Source organism: Pithys albifrons, chromosome 8 (assembly GCF_047495875.1).
Source record: "Pithys albifrons albifrons isolate INPA30051 chromosome 8, PitAlb_v1, whole genome shotgun sequence".
Taxonomy (NCBI): Eukaryota; Metazoa; Chordata; class Aves; order Passeriformes; family Thamnophilidae; genus Pithys; species Pithys albifrons.
In genome coordinates this window covers 4212861-4226435 of record NC_092465.1, presented here as the reverse complement: position 1 = coordinate 4226435, position 13575 = coordinate 4212861, and the positions used below count along the sequence as shown (strand labels likewise).

General features: G+C 37.6%; 1 protein-coding gene across 1 annotated transcript in view; it reads left to right on the top strand.

The window, feature by feature from the left end:
- Positions 1-13575, top strand: part of ARHGAP15 (Rho GTPase activating protein 15) — a 329404-nt gene that overhangs the window by 294091 nt on the left and 21738 nt on the right. Inside the window, exon 13 of the mRNA XM_071562294.1 lies at positions 11419-11524. Within this exon, the coding sequence (XP_071418395.1) occupies positions 11419-11524 (106 nt within the window). The remainder of the gene's footprint in view (positions 1-11418; positions 11525-13575) is intronic.

Below are 13575 nucleotides of genomic sequence, written 5' to 3'. Positions count from 1 at the left end.
TAGCACTGCACGACGATACATTTTAACAATCTATAAATAATTGATAATTTTTTTTCTTTCATCTTCCTCCCTAGTTTGCATAAAACTAATGACTTGGTAAATGTTACTCACTTCAAAATATTCCACTGCTCCTATGAAAATTAAACTAACACTGTAACCTTAGCAAATAAGGAGATTTTTCTTCTTATTGTAGGTTAGGAAAAAAAAAAAGAGGAAATATAATGTTTCCTCATATCAAAAATCTGAGTCTGTGAAAGCCAAGTGAAAATTATGCACAATATTAAAAAAAAAGTCGTGAGTAATAAGGGGACTACTAAAATAAATAAATTTGACTTTTAAAGGATCAAAAAGAATTCAGGAAAGTTGTGATTTTACTTTATTCTCTAAGTCTTTAGAATGGTCAGAAGCAGTATTTTTTAAGCTTTAAACAGGATAAGACTATGACACAGACACAAAAAGATAGATCAAGGAAGGCTTCAGTGTGAAGTGGTAGTATTTTCAATACTTATCAAATAACTGCATGCATAATCCCATAAATCAGGTTAGCTGAAGACTCCAAATTCTTCTTAAATGAGGTGTTTGGGTATAGTTTCTGGCTGCTTTGTTAATATGATTACAGTACCTTGCTGGTTCCTTGAAATGAAGGATTTGCAGCAGCAAAAGTACAGGCTTTTTCTGAGTTCTCTGTTATTTCTACAAATCCACAATCTGTCAGTCTACAGTGTTATTGCACTGAGGCTTTACTCTCTAATTTTCAGTGCAACTGAATCCATTCCCAGAGTTATTGATGACACTATAATTTCACATTTATTTGGTGTGGACTATGCTGTCTAAAAAAAAAATTTAAAAAAATAGAAAAATATCCCCAAACTAAGTATTGTCTACAATATCAATATGTTGTAATTTAAACCTACATAGATACTTACATATGCTTCATTATAATAATAATAAAAAAAACAGGTTGTAAGGACTGCCTCTGTGACCTTTTTTCTCATTTTAACCCTACTGATATGTCACCCATGGCAACCTTAAACCGATTTTAATAGAGTCTATCCTATTATTCATTTAAATTGAGGTGCAAGAGCACTTAGACCAGAGAAATTTGCATTCAGCAAATGGGGATTTGATGAGCAAAAATGATAAGATATATGTTGTATAACATGCCCTATTTTGCCAGCAAATAAACAGCTCTTGAAATTGATAAACTTCAGAATATTTTATCTTCAAATGTTTATACATAAATGATTAAAATGCATTAGCAATTCTGCTTTTGAAAAAAAACATATTGGGAAAACAACACAGTTGTGTTGCTTAAATTTGTAATTAACAAATTTATTACTAATTCTGTTCAGTTCTTTAATATGCTGCATTCCTGAAGAAGAACATTAATACACAATGGCAGAAAGAAGCTAATTTTAAGACTTTGGAGAAATGAATGTCTTTTAATGCTGTGTGTTTCTCTTATCTACATGCCACATTATTGTAATAAGTACATTCAGGAATAATTTCTTTTCAAATATTTTTACAAATCTTGCTCTTATTTGCATGCAAGTAAGTTGTCAGCTTAAATCTTTGAAATGCAAAATATATCTCATTTCTATATTTCATCAAGGAGCCTTTCATGTTTAATAAATTACAACTTAGATCCTCCAAGACTTTGTTTTTCATTAACTAAAAGCAAAAGGATACATTTAAAATCTTAATCACAACCTGCAAGGGTATTTGCATGTTGCTGATATTTGTCTTGATGGGACTTTTAATATTTGCAAACTAATCAGGACACCAAGGTTATACCAATAATTTCTTCAGACAATGAAAGTTTCTGCATTTTAGTCTTTATTAGCAGTATGTGCAACTTGGATAAAACTTTAAATGCCTCAGTCCTGGTGTGATATAAATATCCATGTGGATGGCTGTGTGTGAGGCAGGGCAGCGTTCCTGAGCCCCTGTAAATGATGCTCAGATGATTTTTACATCTGGATTAGAACGGTGGCGATGATTACTGTTTGATCACGCGTTGGGCAGGATCGTTAACACGACAGCACAAGTTAGGTAAAATCCCTCCACCCCTTGATACTGAATAAAGACTTGCATCCGGTAGGAATTGATGAGCATCTGTCTCCTGTATGATTTGACCCTCAGTTTAGCCTGGAGTTTTAATAAACATCCGAGTTCATCTCGCAGAAGGGTCTACTGGTGGTCTCTGTGTAATAAGGTGGGTCATCTCATCTTATCAGAGACAGAAATCCTGACAGCTGGCACTATTTCCTGATCCTGGTGGTCCCTGGGGACAACAGCAGTATGGTGTTACAGAAAAGGCAAACTTTTGCTGAACTTGCTGCTCCAAGACCCTTGGTTAATCTTTTCTGCAGGAGTAGAAGATATTAAAAAAAAAAAAAGCGGGAAAAAAGGGAAAAAGAACAAAAAAAAGGAAAAAAAAGCTGAAACAATTCAAAATATGCAACTAACATAATGTAGTTAAACTGATGTAGCATGCATGTTGTTTTGCAAGCTAACAGGTTAAATATGGCTTTGCTTTAAGATTCCCATCAAATTTCATTTTTATAGAGAAATCTCTGAAAGCAGAAGGGGGTTGAGGGAGGGTGAGGTAAAAAGAAATAAATCATTGTAGTCTCAGGAACAGTAATCCTTGTTGAGGATTTTGGCTGATTGATATAAATAACATCGTCCCCGCCATCTGTCCGAAGAGGGACCTTTCCAGTTAGTGTTAAGCTGCAACGGCAGAATAATTAATGAATGGTGTCCTTTGTGCTGGTAATAAAGACAAGACAAATTATGTTATAATCCAACTGCTGCTCATTTGTCACAGCCAAATAAAATGTCAAATAAAAGTGAGGGGGGCACTGTGTTTGTTTAATGGACTGCAAGCTACCTGTTCGTATTGTTGACAGACAACTATAGTGCAAGTTGTGAATGTGGAAGGCGGCGAAACGCCGTGTATCGAATTCAGCATTATTTTGTTTTTTGCTGGGGGTGGGGGGCAGGAAGAGGAGGGGGGAGAACGGTTCACCAGCTAGCATTAATGCAAGTTTTAATTATATAGCTATAATACCACTTTCCCCTCTGAGAAAGGTTGGGTTAGATTACATGGTGCAAAAGGAAATTGCAGAAAATAATAACTTCAAACCAGCCCTCGCTCCTGCGAATTTGTAAGAATTTGGTAGCGTTCTCATCGCTTGCATTTTCAGGACAGACACATTCATCCAGTTGCTAGGAAAACCAAATAATGAAAACATAGCTGGGATTTAGCAAGTTCCACTGGGAATTACCTATGATAGAGGGCAGGGCTGCACTTCCTCAGAACATGCTCCTGCTGTAAAAATTCACAAACCTGGCATTCATACAGGCATCTGTCGCTTGCTCTAATGCCAGTTCATAGTATACATACAAACATCTGCTTCCATGCACAAAGGGATACAGAACGCTTGACAGGTCTGTGTTAGCAGGGTTCGCAATGCCAGTTCTTTATGCAAAAACCCTAATGCTTCCCGTCAAGCCATTAGAAGTGATACAATCAGCCCAGGCCCCATTAAGCCATCAGTGTCCACCTGTGATAAAGATGGCCATTTGTTTTCTTAAAGCCCACTTAATGTCTGCTTAACTCAATTTGTCAGGAAATGTAGAACAATTTCCTCACAGCCTGAAATTTGGTAGTGGTTCAAAGTCAAAAGGCCAGGTCTAGTCTTATTCAAATGATATAATGAACAGTCTTCAAATATAAATCTCCCTTGGGGAGATGCTGTTTACTTTTTTTTTTAATGTTAGAAGAAAAGAAAAAGGAAAAGTAAAATGTATGCTTTTCTTTGATTACTAAAAATATTGAATCCTTTTAACCCTTTCATATGGGTCAGCTGAGAAATGAACTTCTTTATTTCCTTGTTTTGCTGGAGGTTAATATACTAAAGGTTAGGCAGAGCAGAACAAAAATACCAGAATAAATATGCAAAAAAATATTCCCAGTATATTTTAAAAGTCTCTTTTTAAGTGTATAAATTTGCAGTTTAACCACCTAAAACATATCTCCAGTTTTCACTCTTCCTGGGATCTCTCCTGGCATACAGACAAGGGGCTCGATCCTTCCTCTCCACAGCAATGCCAAGGGCTCTGCAGTTCACAGAGAGCAGTCAGAGTGCGTTTGACACCTTTGGTGGGAATTTTGCCTGGGGAAAACAGCCAACAGCTGAATAAATGTGATACAGCTCCGACTTTGTGATTGTTCTGGGATGGTTCCTATTCAGCGTCCTAATTTCCACATAAGGTGAAAGCTGAGTAATGTTTGGCTACCTCATTCTTGTGCATCCTTCCACCTTGCTGCAGGTCTTTGGTGTCCCAGATCGCTGTCCATCCACAGGTCTTCAATGACATGGCACTCTGGAGATCATGGGTGAGGACCAGAGGGATGCCAGTGGAAGCCCATGTTCAGCAGGGAAGGCTTGGAAGGAGAGACGAGCAGGGGTTTCAGGAGCTGGCAGTGATGTTCCACCACTTCACAGTATAAAAACAAGTAGTGATGGGCCAGTGCTGTGGTAGGACACAGCACAACTAGGTCACCTCATTGCACCCCAAAAAAGAGGTAGGAAAATTCCTATTACATGGAATAAACAGGATTCCTCATTTTAAAAACATAAAGTTCAAGAAATTAAGTTAAATTATAAATAGTGACGTGATTGATGCTGTTTCTGTCTTTGAAGATGCTTTTTGAAAGCATGAGCAACTATTTGTGTTTGGAAAGGAGCGCAGGTCAAGCCTCGTAGCACAGGCTCTCTGCTGGCTTTAACTGCTGTTGGGGAGGTGCATTATGGCCTCGAGTTGTGCATTTGCAGAGAAAATATCACACCGTCCAGATGCTCAAGTCTGCTCTTGCTGCACAGAAAAGCCCGCACAAGGCTCTTCCAGTGTACAAAACACCATGAAAAGAGCTCGGCATATTTTTCCTGTGCTTGGTAGAAGTTAGCAGTGTAGCACAGTCATTTCAGTTGGGATCAGACTATCCATCAGCTATCAAAGTCCTAAGTCTAATTAACCCGCAAAATCGACTGACAAGGATCATTCCCCTTGCTGCTTCCTAACTGGTTGTATGTACGCTGGGCATGCGGTACCTAAGTCAGATGCTGCTTTGTTATAATTAGGGCAGCAAATTTTGTTTTCTGTTTGGTACTTGCTGTTACATATTGCATGTAATGTATGGCACTGTTAAGGGAAAAAAATTGGAGTCAAAGTGCCTGGAAAGTTAGGTCTGCTCTGTAGCACTGTGAGATTGTTGACATCTGCCGAGGTTGGAGAGCTCAGTAAGCAGGAAATGGGGTGTCACTCTGAGTGGTAGTTTACCATTATCCTGGCATCCTAATGAAGTGTCTGCAGTGCACAGAGCTTCTGGATGGCATCTTAACGCACGGCTAAGCAAAAGCACTTCTCTCCTTGTCACTGTCATCCATCTGCCTGCACCCTACTGTAGCCAATGGGATGGAACCATGCTACAATGTGCTATAAGCCATTTAGAGTTGCACATTGCATAATCAGTCCCATCAAATATGTAAAAAATGACTATTATTGGTTATTTCCCTCAAACTCTGGCACCTGGAGTTTGATACATTAAAGTTTAACTTTTCTAAATGCTGTTTTTTCCCATTAATTCCACATATATTTTTGTTAAATGGGATTGAGTTGCAAACTCATTGTCTTGGGTCTTGCTAATGGATCACAAAAGTTGTATGAATATTCATTGCAAATTCTATTTTATATCACATAGGATGAATTTATCAATTGCCCAGATAGAGAGTTTTCAAGCAATTCTCATTTTCTTTTCAAGATCTAATTCTGAGGCATGAATAAAAAGTAAATCAATTCGGATCACAAATTGCTTATTTTCCTTATAGCAAATATTAGTTAGTTTGAACACTTCTTATAGATTTTTTTAAAAAACACGGAAATATTTTACAACATCTCTGCAGCAGAGGATTGCCAGAGTGTACTGAGTGTGATTAAAATTGGGACTTTTATGTTGTATGCAGTAACATTAAAATATTCTAACATTAAAAGCAATATGAATAAGTTGTCTATATATTTAGATTAAAAAAAATGTGTATTTGAGCCAGCATGACTTCCAGAATATGAAGACTTACAAAATGAAAGCAGAGTTTTGGGGAGTTGATGTGCCTGAAAAAAAAAAAATCAAGCCAACAGAGCACTCTTTTAACCAAGTTTTCATTCCCAGAAAACACCAAAGCTATCAAGGACCGGGGTTAAGCATTGTGTGACAGTGCAGGCTTCTAAAATGGGCAAGAGCAAGATGAATTGGCTAAGTTGGGTGTTTATTTATACAAACAAGAGGGCAGAACATAATTTAGTTGCATCAGGAATTTTTCACAGACATTAAAACTATAGCAAACATAACAGCGGGGATGCTTGCACAGCAGCACAGTGGGGAAGCTCACAGAGCGTCTGCCCACACTCCGGCTGGCTGTAGCCAGCACCATAAGTCTCACAATTTCATTAGCACTCAAAAATCCACCTAAACCACCCTGTTCTGAGTCAAAAAAAAAAAAAAAAAGATGGAATAAACAACCCCCCCTAAAAAAAACCCCAGACAAGTCTTGTCTTTCTCTCGGCAGCAGAATCAGTCGCGAATTTTTGGAAAAACTCTTGGCAGGCAGATTTTGCTGTAGCAACAGTGTGTGACGTTTTAACCACAGCAAAAATCTCATCCAAAAAAACAAAACAAGGTGAGAAGAGCCTGTAAGAAAATCAGAAAAAAAATATGCCTAAAGAAGCAACAACAACAAAAGGTGGCAGATCAATAGTTCGATATTTTATGCAGATTCATAAGTCACTGGGGTTTTTTCAGCACTTCAGCCGTGAGGCTGACAAACATAAAAAAAGAAACCATAGCTTGTGATAAAATTAGGCATTAATGTGAGGCATAAATGCCATTTAACATTAAACATGCACAAGACACTGAAATGCCTGGAAAAAGGGAAGTGGGTGCTATAGTAAAACTACACAAAGTAAGTTGGACATGAATAATGCAGCAGGTCTGAGGAGGGTCACGGGTCAGACCCCAGTACCTTACAAAATAATGAATGCATGTCAGGTTAGAGACATCCATCCCTTCCTAGCCAGCACAAGTTATTGGAGATAAACCCTGGACTTCCTGTTCTGAAACAAAGTGGCTTGTTGTAAACATCTATGTCCATTTAAAATTAATGATTAAAAGAAAGATTCGGTGGGATTCACTTAAGTATTCTTTATGGGCACAAGTGCTAAAGGTTACTTTCTTCATTCATTTTTACCCAGCCACTGTTAGTGTTACAGACACATCATGTTTTCTTCTGTGCTATAATGTTTATCCAAAGCTCATTTACAAAGGAGCTTATATAATAGTAAGAAGGAGTTTTTTTCAATGCATTCTTCATTTAAATATAAACAAGAGAGCATCCCCACAGTTTGCTCTGTTAAAGGGAGCCAGCCCTATTTTTAAAGACAGTAACCCAAATTCTAAATATGTTTTCTATGATTCTTTTACATGGAAAAACCATCTGTGATTCACTTCAGAGTATCCTAATCTGCTGAAATTATCCCCTATGTCTCACATAATTTCCCCCCAAAATGCAAAAAGGTTTAACTCTTCCTCTCATTCTTTATTTGATAAATAAGATTATGATGACTTTTCCTTCCAAAATGTTCACAGGGAAAAGAGAGTCTAACTTTCCAAAAGGGGATTTTTTTTTCCTCAGATTTTCACCAATTTTCACAATAAAAAGAATATCATTAGAACCAGTGCTGTTTCTTTTTATTCCAACTGCTCTGCTTCATTTTCTAGACTTAGCTGGAGAATTTAACAGCTGTTCAGAGTGTTTTCCTTCGTTTTCACATTGCACTGCTGGACATCCTGATACAGCACAAAGAAGGGGATAACTTTTACCCACCTATTTATAAAAATTATGGTTAAGGATTTCTTCCCTCCATTTGTGCAAGATACAGAGAAAAATCTCAAAAAAGCTTAAATTAAAAAATCTTTCTAGTTAGGAATCTGAAAGCAGAAAATTTCTAGGAAAGTGGAACTGAAGACTTTACAGAAATAAAGCAAATACATAGGTATTGCAAATGAAACATAAGATCTTGCATCTGATCTGTTAAATATTCCATCAACAAGGTCAAGAGTAAAGACAAGCCCAGTCAGAAAAACTGAAGCGAGAGTAAGCTCTAATAAAAAAAATGAACGGTTTATCCTCTTCAGCTTCTCAAGTGGAAAAACAAATTCTTTTATACTAGAGAAAAATCAAGCGTGTATAGAGCATTTAAAAAAAAAAACACCAATATCAACCATTTTAATGAAAGAGTATCCAATATTTTCATGGAACTATAAAAGGGAGCGAGACTAAGTGTTATGGCAAAAAGCCTGGGCTCAGCAGCTTTGTGTGGGAAATGGTGAAATGTGACTGTGATTTATAATGAGAAAAGGTATCTACAACATACAATTTTCTACCTAGCTGCAAATAATAATTCATAGTGATGTCCCTTCCAGATAAAATACCTTTGCAATGTAGGACTCATGTGGTAAAATGATCATGATAAATGTCAGACCAGTGCAGGTAACGGCTTTACAAACCATTAAGATTAGCTGGCTCTTTTTTTTTTTGATGATAACAGTAACCATGCTGTGACTCTATGTGGTAATAATATCTCAGTACTGATAAATGCCAGAGCCAGGCAGAGGTGTTTATCATTCCCAGTTCAGAAATGCTGAATAAAGTTACCACATGTTGCCTGTTTTTTTTTCTTTTACAATAGACTAACAATTAACAAATAGACCGATTCACAACATAATTTTATGCAAAATTTCTCCTGTTTTCATGCTTTAGTGCCTACCTAAATGTCTCTTGTGTATCAGTGCTGATGACTTTGGTACAGTGAGCCCTGAAACAGAGTTTTCTACCCTTGCTATTCTCTCAATAAATAACTTCTCCCTAAATTAATACTGCTCTTTTTATTTTATTTCTTTTACAAAAGCACCTCACAAAGAAGTGCAGCCCCTTTAAGCAGCTGTTTCTGTAGGGAAAGTGGTTACCAAGCTGGTACCTATGTTATCACAAAGCAGAGACACTTCCTTCAAGAGAGCACAATAAAGTTCTAATGTATGACATTTCCTTGTAAATATTCTGCAACAGACAGTGAGCCCTTCCTACCATTGAGTTTGCCCTTGCCTCAGTGTCTCAGTTCCACTGAAGTCCATTGAATTCTTAGGAAAAAACAAACAAACTAGAATAAAAAAATAAACTAGTTGAGAACCTGCATTTGAGAAGTTGCAGTAAAGGTAGGGCAGCCCCAATATAAATATAACTAATCTAGTGAGGGAATATCATGTCTTAATGTGTCATGGTTTGTCCAAAGAAGGGCAACAAAGCCGGGGAAGGGTCTGGAGCACAAGTCTGATGAGGAGCTGCTGAGGGAGCTGGGGTTGTTTACCCTGAAGAAATAGAGACTCTGGAGAGACCTTATTCTCTCTCTACAACTACCTGAAAGTAGAGTGGAGCCAGGTGGAGTCTCTTCTCCCAGTTAGCAAGTGACAAAACAAAAGGAATTGGCTTCAAGTAGTGTCAGGAGGTTTAAATTGGGTATTAGGAAAAATTTCTTCATTAAAGTGATTGCTAAGCATTGGCACAGGCTGCCCAGAGCAGTGGTGGAGTTACCAACTCTGGAGACGTTTAAAAGCTGTGTAGATGTGACACTTGGGGACATAGGTTAGTGTTGGCCTTGGCAGTGCTGGGATAGCAGTTGGACCTGATGATCCTGGAGGCTCACACCACGTAGCACAAATAAAAAGCCCAGAGAATTTGCACCCACTTCCTACAATAAATTCAATTCTGAGAATTTCGTATCATTTTCATTTGTAGCTTCAGACACATTTCCACTGGACAGAACATCCACAGAACAAAAAAGAATGGTACTAATGGCAGAAAACTTCATGGCGTGACTGGGTTTCAAGACTGGGGGAGGTGGTGCTGTTTGGAATGCAAGATTCTCTATAGGTCAAACCAGAACAAGAGATAAATACACAGAAAATGTGTTTTTCATTTGTGTTTAACTAACTTCTTTATCACTATTATTCAATTGCATGGCTTCCTATAGAATAAATCCATAAGAAAAGTTTTGGTTCTTTTACTGGAAACTATTACTTATGCACTGCCTACTTTAAGCTCTTTGTCTTCCATGTCTATGTAACTGTTAAAATTATAAACAATATCAATATATACTTCTGTGTCTGTGTGTATGAAGTATTAATCTCAACAGGAATTAGCAATACATGCTGAAGAAGGAATATTTTCCTGGCAATTTTAATTTTTAAATTGATATTGCAGGGAAATTTGTGCTTGAAACTTCTTTTTGGTGAAATCTTGAACCAAGGCACTAATCACCACATATGCTTATGCAGTACCTACTGCAACTGGGAGTTAATAGTGACTGAGATCTCTGGGTGTTAGTGCAATATGAATATTAAAGAAGAACATATACGAAGAATGATAGGTGATAATTAAATCATAGATAAGATCAGAAAAGTATTCTCAGGTTATCTAGGGCATGTAACATGCAAGATGTTTTCCCTGCCTCAGACCTACCTTATCTAATCTGTTCCTAAATGAAAGCACAGTTGTACATGACTTTGCTTTAGTTGCAACATCTTATACAAATCAACGAAAATGTGGGTTGTTGGTCAACCCTTTCCCACAAAACTATGAATCATGGTAAAACAGGAAGGTATGTCTTAGTAAAAAGGATAGAAATGTTCTTATCACCTCAAAAAGAGATGTTAAGCCCTTGGTGCTTCATTCTTTATGACTAATTGTAAGTTTGAAATACAAATGTTTTCCTGCAGAAATTCCAGTTGTCAGATGTTACAGGTATAAGAAAATAGTTACAGTGGAATAGCTTCCTGAGATAATTATTCACCAGGAAGAACTACTAAAAACAACAGCAAACCATTTTATATTTCCAAACATGATGGGAAAAAAGGACAACAAGGACTGCCTGAGAAGTGCATCCATCACAGAGGCTGACCATTGGACAAATGTAATTCCAAAATGGAATTACACTTAAGATGTGGGTCCCTTACTAATTGGAGGTATTTTAGCTTAGAATAACAGTTTAATTATCTAATAAAAGAAATGAAAACCATAAAAATATTGTTCTGTGAACCAAAAATTCTTCCTTAAAATTGAGAATTTGTAATTCTTATAAACTACACTTACACTTTGTTAAGGTGATAGAAGGTAGAAAATATTCTGGTTTTAACCACATAATAATGATGATTTTCTTGCTAAGGTACCAGCTAGGACACTATGCAAAGCAATGCCCTAATTTGGCACTCAAACAGTTATTTTCTCTTTTTTTTCCCCTTAGAAATCCAAGACAACACCACTCGCATCAAATCCATAAGGAGCCTGGTAAAAAAGCTGCCTAGACCCAACTATGACACAATGAAAATCCTTTTTGAACATCTAAAGAAGTAAGTAGAACCATGGTAGTGACAGATCAATAATTTTAAAAGGAATCTGTATGCGGTGCCTTAATCCAATTGGAAATGTCATCCAAAATGCCAAAGATAATTATATTCTTTGGCAAAAGTAAGCCTGATTTATGGTATCCATGTGTATCCTATTTCTGCACAAGAAATCAGGATGTCTAAGCAAAAGCCCAAGTTTTCCTTTAGTAGAAAGCAGAACAGTTCTGTTTCCTTCAATGCAAACACATTGGGATGTTACAGGTATATTGAATTGGGTAAATGCAACATGTTCCAGTATTGCATTGGTCCAGGTTGGTTGACTTTCTCCAGCAATATCCTTTTGGATGATCATGTTTCAGCATGGAGATCTCTGTTGTTCAGTCTCCTGTATTGATCTTGTGCTATGCTGAGACACACGATAACAGAAATAACCTCACTCAAGAAAATAAGTTATGAGCTCTTATCCTTCATAAGGAAGCTTGTGACAACACAGAACACCTAAGAAAAGCTGAGAAGAGATTTAGAAGTGCATCTTTGCTCTCCTAATGTTACCAAAATACCACAGAGGCAGACAAATGACCCTGTGAGGCTCCGCCTTGTCATTCCTCTGTGGCTTCCACCCTCACTGAGCTCTTTTTACAAGACACATCAGCCTAAAAAGTGAGGTCAGGATGTTGTGTTTGGCTTGGGTTTTATTCTTGTGCTTCATGGCATTAACAGTAGAAGTGTGTGGAATCATATACTCTCTCAGACATAAACCTGCAGCTGTTTGACTTGCAGAAAGACCAGGCAGACCTCAGGATAGGGCTACATGAAGGGCAGGATCTTGTGATCATCTTCCCTTTGGCTGCCATGCTGTTGGGACTATCCAGTGTCATTTCCTACAGTCACTTTCAGCCAAACTACCCCTGAAACTGAAGGGACGAAGTAGGATCTTGGCCCCATGGAGGCCCAGTGTACAGAGGAATATTTCATCCCAAAAACGATATAATGACCCCAGTGAGTGAGTAATAATGACTCAAAATCAAAGACCACTCTGAGCTTATAATGAATGATGCTTTTATACTGATCTTTTCTGCTGCCTTCTCTTGGCATGTGCATATAAGGGGTGTGGATCCTTTGTCTTGTGTTGCAGCTTTCAGCTGAAATGGCAAAATGAAGTCCATATAGTCGTAGGAACATCCACTTTTCATTAAACATGGAAGGATTTTAAACAGTCCATAAAATGACTGAGTTTGGCCTTGCAGAAAAACAGTTTTCTGTGTGTTCATCTGATGTACTGTGTGCACATATTCTCTCCTTCAGCGGGTTATCTAGAGAAGGATGATAATTTATTACTGTCAATGGAAGAATAATAAGGGAAATTATTTCCTGGGAAGAACCTGAATGCAAGAAGTGGGTACACGCTGTCAGCACAGATATGCCATATACAAAATTTACTGCACTCTATGTGGCATTGATCCTAACCTGAAAAAAAGTTTTGCTGCCACGTCTTATAGGGGAGATATCAGGTATACACAATAAGTCTTTGATCTCATAGTTAAATCACTTGATTGAGACTCGGGAGACGTGGGTTCAGTTCTTGGCTTTGACCGGATGTTTTGGGCGACCTTGGGTAAATCATTTAATCTCCCTGCGCCTTGGTTCCTTGTTTACAAAATGATGATAATGCTTCCTTTGTCTGCCTTGGCTTTTTAGAGCATAATCTACTTGGGACAGCAATTGTTCCCTACTGTGAATGTGTAGAATAACTGGTAAAACTGGACCGACACTGGTGGCTTTTTGGAGAAAATAAAATAAAAGGAAAATAAACCCCCTAAAATACAGGCAATAAAATACCAATAGTTCTTAATATAGAGGTATACCCATGTGACATAGTGGCACAGAGCAATGGAAGGCAGGAAGATGTGATATTGGAGCCATTTGGGGGGTTAAGCATTAGGGAAGCAATTGTTTGATGTCTCTGAAGAAGGTTAGTCATCTTCTTTGCATTAAACACATCCTCAGGAAAAGACAGGGCTATTCCCTAAGCTTTGCTCCATTGATATGGAAGC